This window comes from Acanthopagrus latus, chromosome 14 (genome assembly GCF_904848185.1).
Source record: "Acanthopagrus latus isolate v.2019 chromosome 14, fAcaLat1.1, whole genome shotgun sequence".
Lineage (NCBI taxonomy): Eukaryota > Metazoa > Chordata > Actinopteri > Spariformes > Sparidae > Acanthopagrus > Acanthopagrus latus.
In genome coordinates this window covers 14,697,876-14,723,091 of record NC_051052.1, presented here as the reverse complement: position 1 = coordinate 14,723,091, position 25,216 = coordinate 14,697,876, and the positions used below count along the sequence as shown (strand labels likewise).

The window sequence follows — 25,216 nt, the reverse complement described above, 5'->3', positions numbered from 1 at the left end:
AGCTCTTTGCTTTTGTGTGGTAGGTGGTTCATTTTGTGCACACACAGTGCTGAGAAGAAAGATGAAGGCTGGAGTAAACTCACGCACACGCGAGGAAGTGTACAGACATTATGGCATGGTAAACAAAGAGAGAGTATGCAGTCGCACACACAAATACACGCCCATGTGCACATATAAATGCAAAGACACAATGCAGACACACGAACTGAAGCCAGGGAATCTGTGGTACATAAAAGAGCCGTACAGTCCCTCTCAATCTTTTCCAGTGATGTGAGGTCTCACACGGGTCACCTCTCTCATTGTGGCCACCCTGCAGGCAATAATGTCCCCTTGCTGTGATCCCGCTGTCCTCTCACACTTGCCAACAATCCCTGCAACCTTCATCTTGCTTGTGTATTGACACGCTGGCAATGGGGCCAAACGTTCTCCCACTGGATGTGTTGATGATTTCCAGCACAGGATAGGGTCCCCCGAGCCCCTGATATGATAGGTGATCAAAAAAAGTTTATCGATGCTCAGTACTCCCTACTTGAGTATATTTACACTGAGATTTGAGTTTAATTAATCACTGCCAATATAATTATTTAGCAATGAATGTGTGGACAATTAACAAATCATATGACATCTTTATACTGCAGATTAAAAAGAACGTATCAAATACTTTATTAAACTAATGCAAAGTAATAATCCCGCCATGGTATCACAACGTAGCAAGCGCTTGAGGCAAATTCATTAACAGTTTTAATCTGACACACTGTTCGTTAGCTTGTGCTGCAGATGCATTGTGCCGTTTTGTGTTCTGGTGTCTGAAGCGGTTTCTGAGGATTAATACTGTAAAACACTCATCATCAGTAGTAGTGGTAGTATTAGTTCTACATTGTTAAATATCTATAAAACATAGGGAAACTTGTTTTGAAAAACAGCATATAAATAGCTGGTATCTCAACACCTGGGCAGGAAGGATAATTTGACCATAATAGGCTGAGGACTGCTGCATCATGAGTCATCCATCTGTACTAACCTGTTCATTGCTACCCACAGCGACAACACTGAGCTCTAGTGAGCCACAGAGAAAAATGTTGTCCAAAAAAGAAGCCAAGACCTTGGAGATTAGTGGTTTTTTGACTAGTGGTTGCTGTTGTGCCGCACTGTGTCATACTGCGGACGATATATTTGGAATAAAAGCACGACAAGCATGAATAGATTGCCTATGGGTGTGGTGATGTACTGTTACTTTTGGCACAGTTTGAGCCACTCATCTCCTATAGGGCAAAAAAATGCAAATCAACCATTGACATAATGATTCTCCTGGCCCTCAATCTTTGAGGTGGCGGAGCACAATGCTGCCACTGACACCGTTTCATTCTCCCATTAGCTTCCTGGCATTTAAAAAGATTTCAGCACGTAAACTGACATACAGTATGTCCTCTTAAAACCGTTATGTAAAGAAATCAGATCACAAGAGAAACTGATAGGGGTTTTCATCAATACATGACAAATGGCAGAATTCTAACCACTGAACTACAGGCTATTTAAAATGTGTAGAAAATGTATTGGTCAGCCTTGTCATTTACAGGTACATGACATGTCTGAATAACTACTGGATGGTGTGACATGAGTTACCTTCGATCAGCAGTTTTAAATACGACACCTGCATTATGCATGGTCTGCAGGATGCACGCAAATGCGTTCGCTCAAAGTCTTGAGCAGAAGTCCAGGTTTATTAAATTAAGATGAGGGAGTTTGCAGGAGTTGGCACAATATGACAAGACAAGTGCTTTTATGTTTTATCCAAAGTCACCCCCCCCTTTCAAGCATCACAATAGGCTGCTGTGAACTTGTTCCAAAAACCAGCTGAAGAAATGCAAACAAGCTGTGCACGCTTGTGACCCTGAGAATATAACCAAAGCTGCAAAGATATATTACAATATATTGAGTAAAGCTTTTCTATTATCTCATTATACCATTCAGAAACCTACAGGGGAGAGAGGTTCTGCACAGAAAAAAACAAAGCAGTAAAAGAAGCAAATAATTACAGACTAATACAAATCCATGTGTTGAAAAGGTTTTACGGTATAATGGGTAATTAGAGAAACCTCTCTGGCATTACATCAGTCATTTTGAAAAGGCAGCTGCTTCCACTTAGAAATAGGCCAAGTGATCTCTATTTTTTTTTTTAAAAGGTGACCAAGACTGGAGTTACAAAGGATTTTAAGATAATAAGACTTCTCCATGAAATAATGGAATGGCAAAAAGGGGGGACAAAAAGGGAGAAGCAATGCCAAAGAAATCTCCAATATGGCTGGTAAGTCTTAAACCTTCAGCACTTTAGAATAACTTCCTCCTTTCAAACATATCTGGGACATTTCATTTTCACCCAGGCATGAAAAGCAGTTTCCAGAGCAGTTGTTCCTGTTACCTCTCAAATGGACTAGACATGTTTCTTGCTCAGTGATTAATTTAAAATCACTTTCTGTGATTGTCATGGACATTGCTCCTGTCTCAGCACCACAGAGCTTCCATTTGTTAAATCAAAAGGCAATGCTGAGAGCGGTAAGCAATAGATGGGTGAAATGGAAAGGGATGACGGAAATGGTAATACAGGCGCAATCATCCTGTTTGCCCCAGAACACTATTAGCGCTCAATTCTTCACAAGCCCTAATGTAATTTGTGTGAGAAAAGTAATAACGGCAATGATTTCATTTTCGTAAAAACTGTCTCCGCGGAGTGAGGACAGTCGGGGACCAACACCAAAATGGTAGAAGTTAAGAGGACATAATTTGCAGAAGCAGCAATGGGTTTTGCCAAAAAGAAGCCTAAATTGGTGAAACAATGGGTTGATCAGAAACAGAATGAGTCAAATGTACCTTTGTTATTTCACTCAGCTTTCATATTAATCCCCAAAATTGTTCCATAATATTGCCCATGCCTAACACAGGTTATTTCACTGTAAGAGGCCAAGAAAAATAGGAAGGGAAGGAGAACAAAATTACAACCCTAAAAGCGTTTCACGCCTTCAAGGCTTGGGAAAGCATCGAGCATGGGATTAATAGAAAAGGGACTGTCATCCATGAAAACCGAACAAGCATGTATGTAATTCTACAAAGACCGTTTACAGAGGACCAAGAGTCATCATGCCTTACACATAACAGGAAAAGGTCCTTCATAAATTGTGTATTTCCTCGAAGTGTATTCAATGAAAATCGCTCGAGGTAATACATTCGGCACCACAGAGATGTTAATAGAAATACTATAATTGTATCAGGACAGAATGCAAACCACAACTGACCCTTTGGGACTTTTCTACCTGCATTTGTGGGTCAAACATTACCACCACAGTCACCCTATTGTTGAGGCCTTGTTAGTGCCATTTCTACAATAACGCTGGAGGGAGGGAAAGAGTATCTATAGCCACTATTAACCACTACTCACAAGTTTGTCATTGGTTAAAGACACACTTTCAAGAAGGTGGCCCTGTTGTATTGAAAATGCAAATCTCTGCCATGCTGGGCTGACACGCCAGCTCAAACTAAGTAAAGCCGAGCCAGCACATGTGTGCAGAAAAAGCCCCACTTGAGATTGAAACCAGTCCACTAGGGGTAAACTTCCTTTACCCTCAACTGGGACACACAAGCCTATTAGCTTTGCTAAAAGCCCAATTATCTCGATTCATCCACAGCGTGTTCCCGTTCAGCCAGGTGTGTGATGTGCTGACTGCTGAGATGACACAACTTAGATGGGAGGACAGGGAGATGTTTTCTCTTTTCGCACACTTTTTAAAAACAGTAGGGAATAGTAGATAACTAGAATTATTGCCTCAGGGTTGTTTATTTCCACCACCTAAGTCAAGCTGTGGTTTATATCCATGTATGTCCAGTAATGAAGACTTTAACATATTTTCTTGAAAAGGTTTCATGGGGATTTTATGATTTTTTTATGCTAAATGGAATTTATCACTATATTCACATGTATGATTGCAGTACAAGTGAGAGATGTGGTACCTTCACTTGAAGACTATTCTACTGAATTTGATGTTAAAGCCAAAGATCTGTTATGTGAGATCAATGACCATGTTTTTTTTGTTTTTTTTAACCTTTGACTATCAAGATCTACTTAGTTTATTTACTCAGCTTATCTACTCGGTCCAAGTGGACATTTTATACAAATTCAAAAAAAATTCCGTGCAGGTTTTCATGAGATACCGCGGTCTAAGAAAATGGGGCGGACATGAGGTCACAGTGACATTAACCTTCGATCACCAAGATCTAATCAGTTTGTCCTCGACCTCAGGTGGACTTCTGTGCCAGATGTAATAAAATTCCCTCCAGTTGTTACTGAGAAATGGCGTTAATGAGACTGGGACAGACATAAGGTTACAGTGACCTTGAGCTTTAACCAAAATCTAATCAGCTCATCGTCGACTCTAAGTTGATGTTTCTGATAAATATGAACAAAGCCCCTCAAGGTGCTCCTGAGACAGCCCTTTCACAAGAATCTGACAGATGGATTGAAATATGTTCTTATGGATGGACAGATAGAAGGAAAGACGACCCGAAAGCATGATGCCTCCAGCCACGGCTGCCACTGTCGCAGAGGCATAAATAATGGGTGGGAATTCCTGTCTAGGTGTCAAAATGTTTCGCTTGCGACACAAGCCACCAGACCCTTGAGAAAGCAAGCCAGGACCAACTGAAGTGAAATGAAGGGGCAAAAATTGCATATAATGCTTACAATGCGAGTAAGCCAATCATAGCAAGTCCAAGTCCATTGATTTGCTTTGCAGTACAAAAATGGTTGGTCTGGCCATGTGTGAATGTATCATTGTGAACAGGCCCTTGGGGCCAAGTGAGTGTTAAGTTGGCTACTCTGAATTCCACTCAAAAAGTAGAGAAAGCTGAAACAAGATTATGTACTTCAATCAGGATCCACCAAGGACACGTTACAAAGCTAAAGGCTTAGACAAGTATCGTTGACAGACAGGTCAAGTATACAGAAAGGAACAGCAGCACCGGATCCTGGGTTTACGCTTCAGAGTGATTCTTTGTCCTCTGATAAAGGGTACAAATGATGCAGCTGCCTGACTCACTCTGACCACAGTCAAGGCCAAGGAAGGAGCTGTCCTGCACGATCCAAAAAACTGTAAAGCAGCAAAGGGGAACAAGGGCATGACTCAGGGCATCTGAGAAGACATTAATCCGGTTAATAAGAAAGGATTCAAAGACGATTAGTAGGAGGAGGAGAGAGAAAAGGAGAAGGGGAGCGGGTGAAGAGGGGGAGCAGACTGAAGAGGTTAAAAGAAAGACTGTGGTCTATAAAGAGGGCTGAAAAAGTCTGAAGGAAAGGGGCGGGCAGCGATAAAAGGAGGAGAGTCTCGTGACATGAAATATCTTTAACAGGGGTTGTCATATCCTCTTCCTTTCTCCACTCTCTCTTTTCCTCTCTCCCTCTCTCCCACTCTGAGACCCATCGGAGTGTGTTAATCTCCTTCAAGGTTGGGTAATTATAGAAAAAAAAAAGGAAAAAAAAAAAAAACCTTGCTCAACAGAAAGCGCACACTGGTTATTATTAATGGCCGATTGTTGATTCACCTCTTCATAATTGGGCCATTCCAATTACTAGAATGTTTCTTCCCTCTGCCTGCTTAAAGCTATTACGTTGCGATTCTTTTAAGTAGATATACAGCGCACATATATTATTCAGACCCCTTCACTTTTCTCCACATTTTGTTATGTTGCAGCCTTATCCCAAAATCTTTTGCATTAACTGTTTCTCCTCATTAATCTACTCTCAGTACAGAAGGGCCTTTGTAAGAAAGGTGACCAAGAACCCAATGGCCACTCTGGGTGAGCTACAGAGATCTTGTGTGAAGGGTGAGAGAGACCTCCAACCATCACTGCAACAATCCATCGATCTGGGCTTTATGACAGAAATTTGCATTGGTGGATGGTTTGAGAGGCAAGAGTATTTTTTTGTTCCTGAATTTTTTTTTTAAAAAATGACAGTCTCTTGAGACCCAACCAAATATTGACAATCCACACCGGTTCATTCCTCGGGGAAGTTAATTGAAAGCTCCCGCTAATGTCTCTGCAGTACAAATCTCTGCTCCCAATCCACTTTGAGCCAAACTGCTGCTATCTTTTCAAATTTATTTCTCTCAGCAGCAGTTTGGGAATACTGGAACATCACATGAATAGCTGCACTGAGCTGTCTCATATTACAATGACAAAACACAGTGTTTTTACAAGTCTTGTTTACAGAGATGCCTGGTAAGCAAGAATGTGTTTTGCTACCCCTAGGAGGATCCAAATATACACAAGAATGCTTTGCAAAACCAGGCAAAACATTTAAGAAGAGGGCATGAGCACTGTTTGGCAACTGTCGACTCATTGTTAAAACATGAAATGAGTATATACAGTGTTCCGGCTCTGTCTTACAGCTGAATCACTTAAATGTTATCACTGAAAGCGTGACAATAGGTGCTGACAGGGCGCCACGAATTAAAGAGATTTATGTAAACAATAGCTTAGCCATAAATAACTAACTGGGAAGAGAATTAAGAATGTGCACAGGACTACAACTTGAGCCTTCTGCATGAGGGGAGAAATAGGTTTGCTGTGAGGACTGTTCCAAATATTGTTCTAAGAGATGCTGATACGCAAGATCAAAACATGCTGAGCTCTACAAAAGGCTCTTCTTCAAACCCTTTGGAATGCTTCATTTAGAACACAATCTCTTTGTCCCACTGGTCTCATTGTAGGAAAAACTCATATTCATTTAAGTCACTCGAACTAAGCAGTTTTGGTTCAGGATGCTACTGCAGAAAGCCTCAATCCCCCTTGTTGTCCTGGGTCCCTGCTGGACCGCCAACGCAAAGTTTTCTTTAATGAGCATGCGTGTGCGAGTACACACACCCTCTGACTTCATTACGACAATCTTGTTTTTCTTGTGCGGGGTGCCTGACACAGCAGTATTCACTCATGTCTTCCATATCCACAGCCATAGGGACAATAAAGAGGGGGCAATAAGAAAAGAGGAAGAGGGGGGAAGGAGATGTGCTCTACCCTACCTAGCCTCAGCCTACACATAGAGAAAGACCAGCTATGACTTCAAAAGAGAGACAGAAAAAAAAAGCCAAGCGCTCAGCTTTTCTCAAGATGGTCTCTACGGGTTAATTAGAACACCAAGTCCCACCTCATCTGCCTTCAAGTTGCATACTATGCATTCACACGCACACATACACAACGGGTTGCCCTGTGCTCCATTAAAGCAACACACTATCCACTACACACACCCACACACAAACAAATCAGGCTGTGGTTGATCTGTGCACCGGTGCCTGTGGCAAACTAACATCAAACATAATCACCGTCTGTCTGGTCTACTCAGGGCCCCATTCTGTCGTCTTTCCTCTCGGCCCTGTCCGCACTCAGGTTAGCTCAAGTCAAAACCTTGTGGTGAAAGTCAATCTGTCTCGACGCTGCAAAGGGGGTCAGAAAGCGGTAGTGAAATTGTCATCAGAGGTGTCAGGAATGTGCCTTCTTGCTGCGGTTAGATTTAACATGGCAGGGTCGGTGTGCTCACATCGCTGGCCAGATTGCTGCTTTTTTCTCTTCTTTCCAAGACAGAAAGGATTCACCTGCGCAGTCGTCTCTCTTCAACCGCTTCGAGAAAAGGAAGACACAGATCGAGAGTATCTGTGAAAAAAAGGCTGGAGCAAAGAGAAAGAAAAGACGGGCAGGAACGCACTGACTACAAACATGATAGATTCAGAGACAAAAGAACACAGCCTTCTCTTGGCTCCTGTAATACATCACGTTTATATGGGAAGAGCAGGCATTTGTGTCTCCTAAAGGACCCAAATAGGTAGAAGTGAGTGCTAAAGAGAGAATGAGAGAGAAAGAGAGAGGTGGGGAGGGAGAGAGAGGGTAAAAGAAATAAGTAACAGAGATAGAGAGGAAAGAGGACAAGGATGACAGCTGGCCAGGCACTCCATGCATCTGGCAGGGGTGACTCGTGGAGCCATAATGAAAATGCAGGGCGAGATCAGGATCAGTGTGAGAGAGGCCTCCATCCATCAAAGGACTCCCATTGAGGAAAGGAAGCTTCAATGATAATGGCAAATATGTGGCTATTCTCCACCCCAGATGGAGCATTATTGTAGCTTTTACTAAAAGGTACAGCCTGCATGTTATTAATACATGAATACATGACTTGCTTTTGCTCATTGCTGAGTGGGGTGAGTCGACGTGTTCCTGTTCTACTTTCATACGGATATACTTGCTGGTTTAGTAAAAAAGCTCAGTTTTGTATTCATGGAAGCCAAAGGTCATGGCACCACCTGTCCTAATTGGCTGTCAGGCTGGTGAGGGGGATGGGCTTTGCCTTTGACAAGGGCAGTGTGTGCAAGTTTAGGAGAGAGAATAGTGGAGTTGCTGTTGGGAGAAGAGATGCATCTGATGGCCAGTGCCTGGAAGAATGTGTGTATTCTCTCATTTGAACAAACAGCTTTTTATGTTTTCTCCTCAGAGTTTTCAAGGGTGGTCATTCCGGTTGACTGCATCTTTACGTCTACTGATGAACTACTAACAATTACTGATTCTGAGCCTCTCAGGATGTACAGTAGTTTCAGCTCTCGCAGTGCAAAATGAGGCCTACCTTCTCTTTCCTCTGTCGGCATCCCTCCTCTGCTGAAACCAAGGTTTTGTAGTAGGCACTGCGCTCTGCTGTAAAGTGGACCTTGGACAGAGCATTTTCTACCAACGCCACTGACAGATTCAGACCCTCGATGTGCAGCCAGCCAATGAAGTTCCCTGCTTTGTCCATGCTCTCCACTTCGACTTCCACCTGGTACAGAGGAATAGAAGGGGGGAGGAAGAGGAAAAGGGAGAAAAGAGTTAATGTTCTGTGTCCGAGATTAGGTTACGAGATTCCATTATGGCAATAAAGTGAAGGTGTGTGGGGGCGGTCTTGTGAGGAGACACCACTGTTCTTCAATAGACACGTCAATGAAGGCCCTTGAGCTGTGTATTGATTTGGTAGGACACACACACACACACACACAGATCCTGTTTCACTCCTCTTTTGTGGAATTCCCAATCAGTAGTATCTGGTCTTGGTCAGCATGGCACACCCCAGCAGTGTGTACATTTAAGACAACTTGTCCTTGACATTCTCAATTAAGGACTACCGTCACCTTTTATCAGAAGAAACTTATGTATAGTTGCAAACAATAAGACTTTTAAATCCCGGGGCCAGCACAAAAAAGTATGAGTGGCTTTAAATTAGTGTTGCGTTTGCACTTCAACCTTAATTAAGACTCTAAATATTGTCATCCTGCTTTTTTGCAATGTAAATCATTAGCAATTAGTGACACCCAAGTTGCAATTCCCTTAAGTTAACAAATGAAGGCACTGAAATAGCTAACCCTGCTGACAAAGTAGGAAAGATCTCACAACATTTCCCATGATGGACTATAACCAAATTCTGCCTATTCAGGCTAATTATCTATTCATTACATTTTGTTTCATAAGTGATGGACGACCAGGGAAAGAAGGGGAAAGGGAAAAAAAAAAATAAAAAAATCAATCGATTTTTTTTCCCTACTCAGTCAGCGAGAAAGTGAGAGGGCAGGTGTGCTGAAGAGATAGGGAGAAGTCAAGCGATTAAGACTCGAGGCTGCTTAGCCCTGCAGCCACAAGGGAAATCTGAGGGGAATTAAGTTTGTAAACTGCTCTGCCTTGTTCTCAACTAAAGTCAAAAGCTTTTATTAATGAATGCATAATCTGCTCTTTTATTAAGAAGAAAAATTGACAACCTTGGCGTATAGTGCCAACATACATGTATTTCAACTTTCTGGACACGGTTAACATTTCAAAGAAGCCATGAATAAAACTTGTTATTTTCAATTAAACAATAATAACCACTCTGATAATAACTCTACATATCTGACATGTAAAACGGTAATCAAAAGGCTCTATAAAAGGCATTTGTGTAGCCTTCCAAGACCCCACTGCGATACAATCCTTCACTCGTAGCTCATCTGCTTTCTCTTACTCTCCATCTCTCTCCGCTATCTCAGATACTCACCCCATTTTATCTCTCTTCGTCTCTAAGTGCAGAAGCAGTTACGTAACTAGGCTATTAGAGCTCCACTGGTCCTCCAAGCACACCGAAATGTCAAATGGGGAAGTGGGCGAGTGCTGGGAAAAGGCTAGAATGGCTGGAACCAACTTAACTGTCACAACTACCACTAAGGATGCTCGAACGAACGCACAACAAAAATAAAACACCAATGACAACGCTCTTGAGCTGGGAAAATTTCCAATTTGGAGTGAAAATTGAAAGCTACACTTCCGGACTAAATCTGTTCCACAAGATGTTATAAAATTGTATGCACAAATTAGAACAATGAATTCTGCACACTGAAAGCTCTTGAACCATAAACTAGATAGGATAAATTCCTTTGTTAGACCTCCCATGCGAGGAAAAAGGCTGATCAGACTAAAAATAATTCCACAGTCATTCACCCGCTGAACAATACCTGAAAGACAAGAAATCACCTCAACACATTTCACATGTCATCCACTCTCCACAGAGAATCATTTTGGGTGCAGAAAGCTATCTCGAGGTCAAGGAGACACGCTCTCTCTACCGATATTCCCGTATACCAATCGTTTACTTGAGGAAAATACAATTCCCCTGCCCATGTAGCAACTAGATAAATTTGATGAATGTTACAACCATGTGGAGAAATCACAAAGCAGGGCAAGTCATATCAATCATGCCTTTATGAGGCGAGATGTAAACATGTGACCATCCAGAGACAGGCAGGAGAGGGAGGAAAAGATATGCTGGGGATGATATTAAAGTTAAACAACAGGCATCACAGACATGTGGTCTTACACACTTCTGATTGTAACAGAACAAATTAGTCTGTTTTCCCAGACCACTTACAGAAGAAGCCCCATTTACCACATACTGCCAACCTTATGGAAAGAAAAATTAGCCTGCTAACAGTACAATACAACTAGAGGAGCGTCGTGACCACACAGGTACTGTGATGTGATATAGTAAGATCAGCCACAATTCAAACTAAAATAGTCACTAATGAAATCTGCTGTCATTGTTTTCATTATAGAGTGTGATACCCAGACTGAAGTCAAAAAAATATGTCAACATTATTCACCTCAGGAGACCGAGATCTTGAACGCATCATTAAATAAAAAGAAACCTGGCATTTCACGGGCCAGCGGGGAAGAGATGAAAGAGGCTAATAGAGAGGTCAAATGTTAAATTAAGAAGGACAAATTAATTCATAAAAAAGAGCCAAGGCCCAATTTTCCACTGACAGAAAAAGATCAGCTTGGAGAGGCTTTAAATCCATGGCAGGACTGCAGAGTAATACCATCGTTGGTACAATATGTCGCACTTAATATGGAAAACGGACTGATAACAGCTCGTTTATCCAGTGAGCCATCATTGCCAATAATGAGAACTTCTCCGTCTTGCCGATTGAAATTATGCTTTATTTGATATGTTTTTCATGTATTTTTAAGACATTATTCTGCTGTTTAGTAACTGTGTATTTTATCAAGTTACAGACTCTCTAGGAGATATGAAATTAGACATATGGCAATATATTGTTAGCATTTGTCCAGTGTTTGAAATGATAAAGAATAAAAACATTTTTAAGTAAATAATCAATAGCTCTTGCTATATATATATATATATATATATATATATATATATATATATATATATATATATATATATATATATATATATATATATATATATATATATATATATATATATATATATATATATATATATATATATATATATATATATATATATGAACGAATGATTATTGCAGCCTAAGAGGATCTACTCTAATATCATGTCAATGTTTTTTAACTTTGAATGTGCCACTTCAGAACCAAGGAGATCGTTGTGCAGACTGAATATTATAGCTTTACACATACACACATGAAATTTGAGTTCCTTCTCCCTCTAAAGTAAATAGCTTTGGTCACAATGTGGAGAGGACAGGGGAGGCGGAGTGGAAACTGCTTTGAGTAGAGCCCAGATGGTTCCCAGCGGAGTCCTCCTCCGAGCCAAGATGGCTCCCGCCGGAACACAAATGGGCTCTGGTAATCTCATAAACGCTGGGATTGTGTCGACACACTGGACGGGAAAGAGAAAAAAGGCTAAAAAAAAACAAAAAAAACACATACACTCAAAACCACGCGTGTGTATGCACAAGCACATACACATGCGTAGTCATTCAAGTACAAAAGACAAAGCCATTTGGTACCATTGAAGTGAAACCTGGCCCGAGGGCATGTTTTAAAACTGCAGCAGATTTAATTCACTTAGCTGTTTGAAAGTGAGCAAAAAAATCAAAAAGGCTGCGGTAGGTGACACGTCATGTCAGAGCCAAACCCTGCACTAAAAGAAAATGAAAGAACACAGTGGGGTTGGCAATCTAAACATTGGCAAGCAATGGGATTTCCTTTTATCACCACATCCAAACAAAACAAATATTGAATACCTGAAGGGGGAAGCGAATGGATATATGACCTAAAGTTACGGAGGACAGGCTGTCCACTTGAGTGTCTGAGCCATTTCAGAACCCATGAGGTCCAACCTGGCATGTGGGTTTGAGGCTCAATTCAAGTATTGCTCTATGCATACATTATGCGCTATGCATTCTCTCATCGAGAAAAGAGAGCGGGCTACATGTATAATGCAAGGCTTGGAGGATATGAATCTGTCAGTCAATGCTTTCAATCATCACGGGCGGCAACTCTGCTGCTATTTAAATCTAAGTTTTACTGCGCACTCCAATTACTGGGATCGCGGTTATCACCATAGAGATTTAAGTTTGCATGAGTCAAATTACCAGGTCTGGTCGTAAAATTTTAAAGGCTTTGACGGTGGCAAACATAGCATTTGTTCAGAGTGCACTGCAGACTCCAGAAAGAGAGAGAGAGAGCGAGAGCGTGACGAGAGATGGAGACGTTTTGGCATGTCTTCATTCATTCTCATTAAGCAACAAGGAGGCGGCTGCTTTTATGGCTACTGTACTGTCACTTAGCTGGGCTCTTTCCAGTCTTTTGTCTGTCTGCGTATATAAAATCACATTAAAGTGTAAATATAAATAGTTTTCAAAGTAGCAAGTGAAAATATACTGCGGGATAATATTGATGTAGGTGTGTTTATGCATTTGAGTGTTAATGGATTAAGTGTTCATTACATTATTGAATCAGGGTGCATCTTCGTAAGTGTATCATGTGTCAGCGCACACGGCTGAAATGACTAGGTAGGGGAAGGCCAGGAGGACCTTGATGTCACAGAGAACCAGCATCGGCTTGTTTTCTCTCCATTTCTGCCATACTATCTGCTCATCTCCCTCATCACCCTGACTCAGACCAAAACAAACGAAGACTGGCAGACAGACAGACAGAAAAGAAAGTCAGACACAGAAAAAAGAAAGAAAAAGATAGAAAGACTTGAGTCACTCCCACCTATAGCCCTTTGCTCATCCAGCAGAATAAGCCATTTATCAAACTGAGCCTTAGAGAAGATTGAAGGAGTGATGTGGAGGTGTGGAGTGTATGCGCTCTTTTGTGTGCTCTTGCAAAGAGATCAAAACCTCCTCTGAGCAATGAGTGATCCTAAGCCCTGGGTTGAGGCGCAAAGTGGGGGAGAAAGGCGAAAAAGAGGGAGAGCAATCAGATAATCTCCAAACCGTAATTCATATTCCTAACCTTCCCTATTCACTTAACAAAAATCAATGGATACTTAATTCAGAGTCATGAATGCCACATGAGAAGGACAGTTTGTCCCACATGGGGGAAAAAAAAGAAAAAAGTTGAGCATCGATGGGTCAGCCTCACTGCACTAAGCCCAGTCTTGCATGAAAACTCCATTTGGGGGTATGAACGGCCCGATCCAACAGAAGTCCATCATCTCTCAGTGCTGCCCGTGACGCTGGCTTATAGGGATCATTTTTGTAAGTGGACACACAGAGTTCTTTCAAATGATACATCTGTATCCCCCAAGCAAGATGCACATCCACAACTTTGATCGGATCTCGACCAAAAATCAATATCTCGTGAAAGGTGTTCCTGGTGGGCGGAGATAATTAATCAAAGCTAAATTGAAAACTGAATCAAAGTGTCCAGGACGACAGATGAACGGGGAGCAAAAACAAATAAACTGACAACTACTGCTAGGTAATAAATACGCTATCAGTGTGACAGAGGCGCTCAAAGCCATGACAGCCATGAGCAAGACAACTTATTTCTACTACTACAGTGGTCCTGTGATGTGTGTGTGCGTACAAGAAAGGTATTTTAACATGGAGGTGTATAAGATGTAGCATTGTGTGGGACAATCTCTTTTTAATGTGTGTGTGCAGATATTTAGAGACAACCTAAAGGGTTGAAATCTTTGCTTACAAAAAAAAAGGACAGATAAGGAAAATGTCAAGCTGTTGAAGAAAAATGACAAGTTGCTGAAAGAAAAAAGGTTCTAACACCCCAAAGGTGTTTACGCAGAAGTAAAGAGTGCTGTCATTTGGTTGCAAACCACACATAAGGCACATGTTCTACGACTGCCTTTCACCCTCTAAAAATCTCCCCACAGCCTATTATCAATAGTGCACCCATTACTAAGGTCCATAAACTGCTGTTAATGGAACACAGTAGAGCACAGCATGGCCAGAAAACCGGGTCATGTGTTGCATTTGTCAAAATAAACATAAGCTATTTGATTGTGGTAACAGGCAATTTTTCAGGTGACGTCCTAGCTATAACAAGACCCAACTCTAAGAAAAGTGCTACATTTGTTTAGCACATATCTCATTTCCACAGAACAGGGATACCCGTGCATAAAACGGCTAAATGTGTTAGCGTGTCACTTTGGTCGAATCGAGAGGGGAAAAGGCCAGTCCGTTCCGGGAGAAATCTATAAATATAGATCACCTTTAAAAAAGAGAGGGGGGGGAGACAGACAGAGAAGAATAAATGAATGAATTAAACAAACCGCTATTGATCCCTTAATGCCATAGATCAGGCAGGGATGTAAATAGCGTGTTAATGGGGCCGGTAATTTTAAAGAAAAAAATGTTTGCATGGGGAGAACAGCTGCAGCCACTGTTAAAGAGGTGTGAGCCAGCAAACTGGTGACCTTTGTAGTCTTCACCACAAAGGAGGGATGGACTGGGTAAAACAGGTCACCAGTCATTGAACGGGAGTAAAAATGTGGGCAGTGAGACTGATCCTGTTTTTATTGATAACAGCTAAAATGATTGACCTATTTTTTCTTTCAAGCCTATATGAGAAAATATATAAGATCAGTAAGACATTTTCAATGGAACGGGTATTGTTGAAAGATACTGGGTGTTCTCAAAAGCTTAGAAAAAGTCAGTGACAAGCCTTGTCCGAGGCAAGGAAAAAAAAAAAAACATTCTCTCAATCAGATAAACACTGCAGGGAACTGTCTGCTGGCATTTTGATTCTTGGCTAGCTATGAGATTTCCGTTTATCACCATGTCCACACAAAACATATTTCAAAAGCCTGGAGGATACAGACTACAATATCAGCACCACCAAAACGCAGGGACTTTAAGAAATGAAAAAGGTTGGGTGAGGTGACTCTTCCGTGTCGGTTATTCTAAGCCATTAGGATACCTGGGTGTGCAGGTTATTGACTGTCCCCGCTTTGGTGAGCCAGCACAACAGCTAAGCTCCAGGCCAAGGGGCAAACCTCTGGCACCAGCAAATTCCAAACTAGGCTGGTTCATTAACTATTGGACCACAGGGTCAGGACAGACGGTTATTAGTCCCATGGTGATCGAGTTAAGCCTGAGCAGGGGAGGCTTTGATATGGTGGATACAAACATCTGTATAATACAAAAGCAAGTATTTCTAGAATTTATAAGCAGTTTACAAAATGTAATGTGGCTGAGTGGCAACAAAATACACACAAGTTATAATTACTGGTGTTGCTAATGGTTTAAAAGTGTCCTAATATCCGTTTAGAACTACATTACAGAGTGATAGAAGCCACTGACTTGATTATGTATATACTACCTATAGTGCAGATTGCTGCAGAAGAAAGACCTCTACTTTTAAAACGTGGTTTAAGGTGAGGACTGGCCTCACCCTGGCAAGATATTGCTGTCCACGGTGCTCTCCGCAGCACTGAAGTGTGTCTCAATCTGGCTGTCCAAACACATTAGTGGCAAGAGGACAGTTTTGGGACCCACATCGCTACCTCCATGCCCAGAGTCTGCAATTACAGCAGGTGCATTGAGCAAAACAAATCTTTTATTGGCACTACAGCAAACTAACTAAAGTACCCTCCAGTGTTGCAGATTTGGGGTGATTTAGCTCGGCCTGTTTGCCTGTTTCTGCAGCAAACAGTCCAGTCTTTTAACATTCTTTTAAAAATTGGAGAAACAGTTCACAAAAAGACCTTTTATGAACTCTCCAAAAATTGCTACACTATTACTCGGCTATTACATAATTTTTGAGAAAAACAAAATTTCGTAGGAATAAAGCACTAAATTGTTTTTCAAGATTTGAAGAGTTTTGTCCAAATTCAGCGAAGGTTGATGTTGCTACCAATGGAGCACGACCATGCACACTTGTGGTTGTGTGGGTGCCTGTGTGTGTATGGACTCCAAGGGTGATCAATGTGACTCAGGGGGTCCCATGCATCACTGTCAGGGGCAGGCTGCTGTCTGTCGGTGGCAGGATGGGGAAAAGTCAAACGGCTTCTCTAATGGCTAGGGCCATTAATGGTGAGGCAAACAAGCATGATCTCCACCATTAAACCTGCCTGATGCCCATTAATGAGTTTTTCTTTTTATCAATAGATAATTGACGCTTGCCCTGCATCACTGTTGTGACAGAACAGGTGAATAAGGAGGACTGGATGGAGAGGGTTAAGGGAAAGAGATGGAGCAGCAGGCAAAGACTGAATAAATTGAATTCTAGTTAATGCAGGCGCAAGAGACAAAAATCCTCTGGTATTGTTATCTGCTAATCATTCTGAAGTTGTTACTCTGGGTAATTGTGGAGAATATGGTAAACAAGTGACAACAGCAAACACTGAAATAAGAACTAACTAGGGCTCCTCATTACGAAGAGTTGAGATGTTGACATCTACAAATCATAAATATTAGCTTGTGCCCTGTCCTCTTGCCCTCGCTACATCTACTCAATTCAAATTGTAATGCATGCGATGACGATCATCAGACAAGAGCTTTGAAAGACTTATGAAGCCTTTGCAGAATAAGAGTTAGGGCAAAGATGGAGAGGGAGTGAGAAAGCAGAGGTCAATAGTGAGTCGTAGCTGGTGTTGTCCTCTACAAACGACCTACAGCAGACAATCTAAAGCAAAAATGGAGAGATCTACTGCTGGAGAGGTTTCAAGGCAATTTAAGTGCCCTAGTGTCAAAACAAATACATCCGTTTGGTGATGACATACAGTCTGAAACAAGCAAGCGACTTTGCATGATTTTATGGCTGTTTATTGAGAGTCATGGACACTGGGAGAACTATCCATTAAAGCCAATGATCTAGTGAATTTACCCATCATACTCTAGGATTAAGCTTGTAATATTTTTTGGCATTGATCAGACACAGTTGTAGCCCATAAAAAAGAACACATGAGCAAGGTCATGCTGGATCATGTAAAAAATAAATGGACTCTGGTTGGAACCTGCAGGCCTTTGCGATGCTCACTGACCTTTCTGAGCTTACTTTTCTGTCATTTCTCCCCCAAAGCCACAACATGTACAACAATTGGATACCATAGGGGTTTTACAAGTCCCAACACAGTGAAAGGGTCAGTGACATCAAGTAATGCAGGACCTGTGGCGATGTAATGACCGACTAGATTCAACATCAGTCAGTCTCTTTCTATCTGCCCCAATGGATCAATACTGTTGTGATGAAGTGTGATCCTGTTAAACACAGTGCCCTGCTAGAGCCTCCCATTTTAATCCGTTACCCCAATAGTCCTGTGATCTTGCATCAAATCAGCACTGTTTAATTTGATCTGGGGGGGGGGTGCAAAGCACATATAAAACTTACTGTTTTCAGAGGGTCGGAAGAAAAAAGAGAAACTGACAGAGTCAGCAAACCTAATCATGCTAAACATGTAGTTAAATTAGTTTATAGATCGTTTGTTAGCCTGATGTAGACTAGCTCAGCCTGCGCACACAGCACCAGAGGTAGCTGAGCGAGAGCAAGGATCTGCATCGGGCCTTAACAGCCTGGTTATTAAAATCAATAATGGCAATAACTACAATCCATCTCATTTTTAAGAGAAGGGCGACATGACACGCCGGTCGATGAATATTGAGCTACATTTGTAATATTACTAATATCAAATAATTCCCCTTAACTGGATGGTGTGGGGGTGAAGGTGGGAAAACACAAATTGAAAGAGGCTGTAAGTTATTGATGGCTGTTAAGAACAAATGTCACACAGCTCAGTGAAAGTTATTACTTTGAAACGGTTTTCTTTTTTGTCAATAGGAAAGCTTGCTACAACAGATCTAAATGGAAAAAAGTTGGAAAACCAAAAAAATAATTGCAGCCCTTGACACATGAATGGAGACTGTAATTTGATTTTTAAGCATTTTTCACTTGGCTCCCAGAGGTACACTGTGTTCTGGGTTGAGACACCCAGCGTCTCGAGGCCCGAGGGTATTGGAAAGCAATGAGAGGTAAGAGTCCAAATCTTCAAATCGCTGCCTGGAGCACTGAATGCTTGGTGGGAGCAGTCAAGCCACATTGAGCACATTTAGGGGTGGTCAAAATGATTGGAGAGGGCATTGAGCCACATTACCCTCTCAAAGTGACAGCGTTGCTTTCCTACAGATCCATTTACAGTTATACCTTGGAGTACATAACCAATAAAGACTGGCCATTACTTTGCAGTCACTGTGCAGTACAGCAGCAATGCAAACATGGAGAAAGACGAAATAACAATGACATGTTTTTACTACCAATTTTACAACCAACACAGCTTCACCTGAAGAGCAGCTATTCTCTGGTTACCATGAGAATTGCTATTGCCATCAAATGGCCACTAGCAATTTATAGAATAATGTGGTGAGTCAAGTATTTTATTCATTTCTAGGTGTAGAAAATGGTCATACAAAAAGGATCCCAACAAAAGAAAAAAGCGTGCGTTTCCTTTTTAATGTGGTTACCAATTGCTACAGGTAGCAAAAAACTAACTTTGAACTATTCCCACAATTGCAGGTGCCCCGACAACTTTCTGCCTGTCAAACGTCTCCAGAGTGATTCTTCATAGCGAAATCCACCAGATGAGCAGCTGTTTCTTCAATCATGCTTCATTTGCCACAGCTTTATGAATCAATTTAAGATTTCATAATGGAATTTTAAATATTTATGATCCTATGGCTGCAATGACCAAACTATATTGGTGCACCATAGATAGTCCTACGTAGGGAAAACGGTGGAGTTGGATGATTTCTTACTGGACATTCCAGTGTGCTGACAGCTGTAGCTGATGAGGGCGCACAGAACCCTTGGGGTGGAGCTGAACAAAATCCAGCTGAAGATTTGTCGAAGACAGGAGAATGAGAAGTAAGGACTGATTCATAACATCAGAAACTGGATTACGCTAAAAAGATTGAGATTTTTTTTTACCTCCATTTGAATGAAAATGCCCCCAAGAGAGGAACTGGGCAAAATACTCCAAATCCGGCATAAACAGACAGGAACTGTGATGTGGCCTGATTAATTATTGATCTCTGACTTACAATATCTCCTCAACTTTCCACTCACTCCAAGAGATAATTCATTAACAAGGGAAATCTAAACACAGTCACTCTGTCTTTGGTGAAATTACAATACAAAAAGAACAATCATAGCGCTGTGGAAAACAACTCCCTGCATTGTGGCAATGTTATTTGGACCTCAGCGACCTCGGGGTGAAAAGATGTTGGGTGAAAGCGAGAAGGAGCACGGGACAATCATGGCCAGGCCATCATCATTTGTCTCCACCTCCTTTTCTATCCTCTTTCACCAGTTGACACTGCAAATGGCATAGCCAGCCTGTGTCACTCAAAAAGCCATTTCTGTCCTCCTAGACCCTGCCTGTGCTGACAGAGTGAGAGAATGAGGGGGGAAAAAAGAGGGGAGGAAAAGAGCCGACAGAGGCATTTTTCAACATGGCTTTTTGTCAATTTCTGTGTGCTTGTCAAAACGAGAGGCAGTGCCCAGTTGCTAGGCTAGTTGGAGAGTTTTTAGGCAGGGGTTGGAGCTTGAGTGTGGGAAAAGTGGTAGAGACTAACCACTGAAGAGGTCCTCCATGTTGCTAGAAAGTAGCAGGTATGGCAAAGAGTCTACATTGCAGGCTGGATGATGCCAGGCATGTGCTAGAAGCAAAAACCATTCAGACTCCACCCAACTGCACTCAATCGAGTTAAATATGTAATTTCCAACAGGGATGGTTTAAGAGAACAGATCCAGGAGTCTACAAGAATATGCCTCCTGGTTAAGTTGAAAATTATGTACAAGACACCCAACAGTTACCACTAAGAGAGTATTACATTCAGCTGAGCCGAATCTTTTAAGCCACCAGGTAGCTTGCAGAACGTGTAATAGGTAAGGATGATAGGACCCCAGTTGGCAGCAAATGGGATGAAAAAAATCCTTGCGACAAATTGTATAATCATTCTTCAATTTTGGCAATCCAATTCAACCTCTCCACACGTTCAATCACATTAATGGCAACCGACGATAAACAAATGAGATCTGGGATTGAGATGTGTGTGCGTGTGTGTGCGAGAGCGAGAGCGGATGGAGAGGGCAGGCTGATTGAATCAAGTCATGCCAACTTAAGAGCCACAGAGTCAGTCTGTTGCTTGACTACAAATGAAGACTCGTTGCCCCCCACTTTATTTCTTCACCCGCAACACATTTTGACCAGTCACTAGCACATGGTAGTTAGTCTAATAAGTAGTGTAGTGTCAAATCTATAGGGATATAGCCACCTTGCACCTGTGTTTGGTTGCGAGCCTACCTTTGGGAACTTGCTATCAATGAAACACAGGTCTATCATAGGTCTGAGGAATGAAAAATTAGGTATTAGGTGGGTGGATGTTATCATCTCTTGCTGGTAATTTCCCTCAGCCAAGTGTTGGTATCCAAACTGAATATTTGGGCCACAGTCAGAGAGGCAAGGATACGTGGACCATAATGGACTGGTTAATGGAGTGCTGACTTTTAAACTACAGAGTGTTTTTTTTTTTTTTTTTTTTTGGCTTCAGCTTTTTACTGCATTTTGGATAATGACAACACTTCTGGAGACACTACTTAAGCATCAGAAGATCATCTATGTTGCATTTATTTCATTTGTCAAAGCAGCCATGCTAATGGAAGGCAGATTGGTTTTCCTTTATTGTCAATATTTGAAGTGAGCCTCGAGCTCACAACAAAGTTACAGATGTGACACCCTCAGTTTATTTTCACTTTATTCTGTGACTTTATTCCAATCATCCCTCTCTGTTTTTCTCTCGCCATTCAGTGGGGAAACAGAATAAGAAAAAAAGAAAAATTTGTGTCAAAAACAAGACTGGGCCTCCAAACACCTCCATAATGAGGAGGCAAGGGAGAAAAATGGGTCTAACATTTGCAGAATCAGATTGAGAGCAAGTAAGAGAGAGACAGAGAGAGACCGCTAGAGGGGAGGGGTTGAAGACGAAGAAAACTTAGAGGCCACAAATGACGAAAGAGTGTTGAAGGCGCACATTTGTTTTATTTTTTTCTCCTCCTCCTCTTTCTGCCCCACAAGACTCTGGAAACGCAGATGCTACTCATCAGCACGACCTCAGAGAGGACATGCTGCAACTAGAGAATCAGCACAGAGAGAGATGGGAGATTCGAGGAAACCAATGAAAGCAGCAGGAAAAAAAAAACCCCACAAGTTTCATTTGGCAATTCATTTATCACACCGTAGGGCTTGGCTGCATGACCTGAAATTCATATCAAGGTATAATTCAAATTTTACAAAGTAACAAAATAAATCACGGTAGTTAAATTGATGTTAAATGTGTTGCAAAACTCCAGAACAGAGATAGCAATAAAAAGTACAAATGTCTGAACATGATTCAACATATTTCAAGTAAAAGCTCTTACAGAACATCCATTCTGTTTCACCAAATAAGTTGATTCCACAGCTGGGTTCTCTTAGCATGAGCAGAGTGATGAGTCAGTCATGCATCAGTCAACGATGTCAGTATTGTGTTTTTTTATTTCTTTTTACAGCATCTCTAGAGAGCAAGGGCTTGTGGTAGAATTGCAGCTCATTCGTAACCGTTCTTTTTAAATCATGGACAAACCCAGGCAGGATCGTGAAGCATGTTCACAGTACACAGTGGCTCATTCACAGCTCGATTCCTCATACAACAACCAAGTACAATTGACAGGAAGTTGAGTCATTCATGAAGGCACATCAATAATAGTGATGTCGATGTGCCAAGTGACGTTGCCAAACGCTGTCAGTGTTGGTAAATAACAGTTTGAAGGATACATGCATAATCTTTTGTAGGTTAAAAAGAAAAAAATATCAGGTAAAAATGTTCTACGGTGACCGCTGTCAACATCTTTGGCAAGTGCCGTCACTGTAACTATGGTTACAAGTTTTACTATCTATCTCAACATCAGCTGGGGAGTAGCTTTTTTTGTAACTGGATCATATGAAGCCACTTTGGTGAAGAATGTCAAACACTTGTACAAATGTACGTGCATGTGAGTGAACACGCGCACAAAAGAATTTGGCACACTTGCACTGCATCAGATAAGATCTCTTCAACCGACACAGTCATAGCAGAATACAAAAAGCGTGAGATCATGTACTTGATACATTTGGCGTAGAAGCCAGTTCCCTGCAGGAGGGCTTTTAACACCAGCAGGTGTGTGATATGACAATTGTTCTTAGGATGGAAATAGGATGGATAACACTCACATCAAAACAGCTGCACACAGACTCTCTTCAAATTCAATTTCAGCAATAAGGCCACAGGCAAAAGCAGATACCCCACTACTGTTCATGGAGTTACAAGCTGCAGAAACCTTGTGGCCAGCTCAACGCTCTAGTTGCCCAGAGTTACTGCCTGGATACCCAATGGAGCACCTCTAAGAAGTAAAACCCTGCTGTCTCATGGAATTTCTACTGAATTAATAAGTGAAGAGCTCAATTATTTCCTCAAAAGAAGATTTAAACTAATGTGTCTCAGTGGTTTCATCAATTCTCAGTCATTTATTGCTGTGCACAGCTGAGCCACTAACAAATGGGCGGCAGAACAGTGATAGGCGACAGGAAAAACAAATGGCAGCCCTTGAACAAGAGGGTCTAGACAGTTAAGTCAGCAAAGCAATCTCCAGACAAAACATGCATATTAAAATGCATACGCAGGCACTCCAAGTTTTGTGAGCACTGGGTGTTGCTGAAAAACAATCTGAATCAACTTGCAGCACATCTGAGTCAACACTTAAGAGACAGTATGTGTGGAGCAAAACATAAAACACCTCGCGGAATCACTGCATGTGTAATACATACTAATTTGACTGGTCACACTTCAGGAATTTTGGCATTTTCACTCAGATTACAGGAGGCTCTATTATAAAGAGGTGTTGGAGAGGCACAGAGTTACAAACTGTTACTGCATATAAAACTAAAAGTGCAACTCTTATTTGAGTACTATGGCAGCAATTGCAATCAATGTCATTTGTTGTTTTGCAAAATCACCACTCAACACCAACCCTAAATTTGGTTCCTTCATTGTTAGTTACTGTCGATCACTAGAAATAAGAAAGGCAAAATGAGCCATTGAGATGCATAAAAGGCTTCCAAGTCAAAATAATAATTTTCAGTAGGATGTCAAACACTGAGTGGCAGGAAAATGAAAGTGAAATCAATGTCTGCCTTGGGAAATTACCACTGTTCATCCATGTGTCAAGCCGGTTCTATGTGTGGGGTGAGGGGTTATTATGGAAAAAAATAACCGGGCCACACGCCAATAAACACAACTAGAGTGCAAGTGACCTAGACTGATGCCATCAGTCAGAGAAACGGCAGAGGGAACAGAGAGAGAGTGCACCAGCAGGAGCACCAGTAGGCAGCAGCAGCATGGATCTATAAAATATCTACCAGCAAACAATTACAGAAAGAAAAGAGGCTCAAGAGACACAAAGACGAAACATATGGGATGCACTTAGCTACTAAAAGTAAAAGCTGACAGCTTTTAATGTGTCGTGAAAATGCAAGGGGAATTTCTCCACATGTATGTTTAAGAAGTTAAAGAGTCCTGTGGATGAATAATAGCTTCATGCTTCATTTAGTCCATTCCGTTGATATCATGTTAAATTTTAAAAGCTCACAGCATTATAGTACACAACATTTATCTGCGTATAAACGTACAGTATGTGACTTAGCATGCAGGTCTTTCTGTAGATAATGGGGTGTGGGTAGAAACAAAATGACAGGATAGTGTGTGATAGTAATGAATCCATCCCTTAGAAAATCTGCTGCAAAGGGACTAAATCTCTTGCACAAATACTAAAATAGTAGCATTTACATACACAGGTGCTCAAAATCCTTGCATGCCAAGATCATAAAACTGCATTTGCCTGCGAAAAAACAACACACACAAGCGTTTCAGCACACTAGCAGGAACAGAGTATCAAAACTGCAGCCGATTGACTTTTTTGGCATTTGGCTCAGCAGAAGTAAGCAAAAAGTGCTAGCTCCCCCAAACGAATCATGCCTGTTCCATGCTGTGCGGATGTGCCAGTAACAGTTACTTAGTCGTCATCAGAATCAAATACAATTTATGGAAGGTTCCCGCACATGCATCAAGACACAGCCAAACTCATGTCAGCCGGATGTCTACCCTCTACAAGTCACTAATTTCCTCCCCTACTCCTGGCTCAGGGCAGGCCAACCATACCAGTTTTAATCCCCAAAGCTATGTAGAATTGCTAACACGCGAAAAAGGATTAAAGGCAAAATAAGGCTGTGTCTGCATGTGTGTCTCAGATATGCCTGCATTAGCAAGATTTCATACAACAGCTAGATTTAGAAGAAAAGCACTTCTGTGTGGCAGGCTCAGGGCATTTGGTCAGGTTTGCTTAATTCATTCCAATCCCAATGTTTCTA

General features: G+C 41.5%; 1 protein-coding gene across 1 annotated transcript in view; it reads right to left on the bottom strand.

Annotated features, from left to right (window-relative positions):
* Positions 1-25,216, bottom strand: part of snd1 (staphylococcal nuclease and tudor domain containing 1) — a 175,358-nt gene that overhangs the window by 57,496 nt on the left and 92,646 nt on the right. The window contains exon 17 of the mRNA XM_037120992.1: positions 8,657-8,845. Coding sequence (XP_036976887.1) covers positions 8,657-8,845 — 189 coding nt within the window. The remainder of the gene's footprint in view (positions 1-8,656; positions 8,846-25,216) is intronic.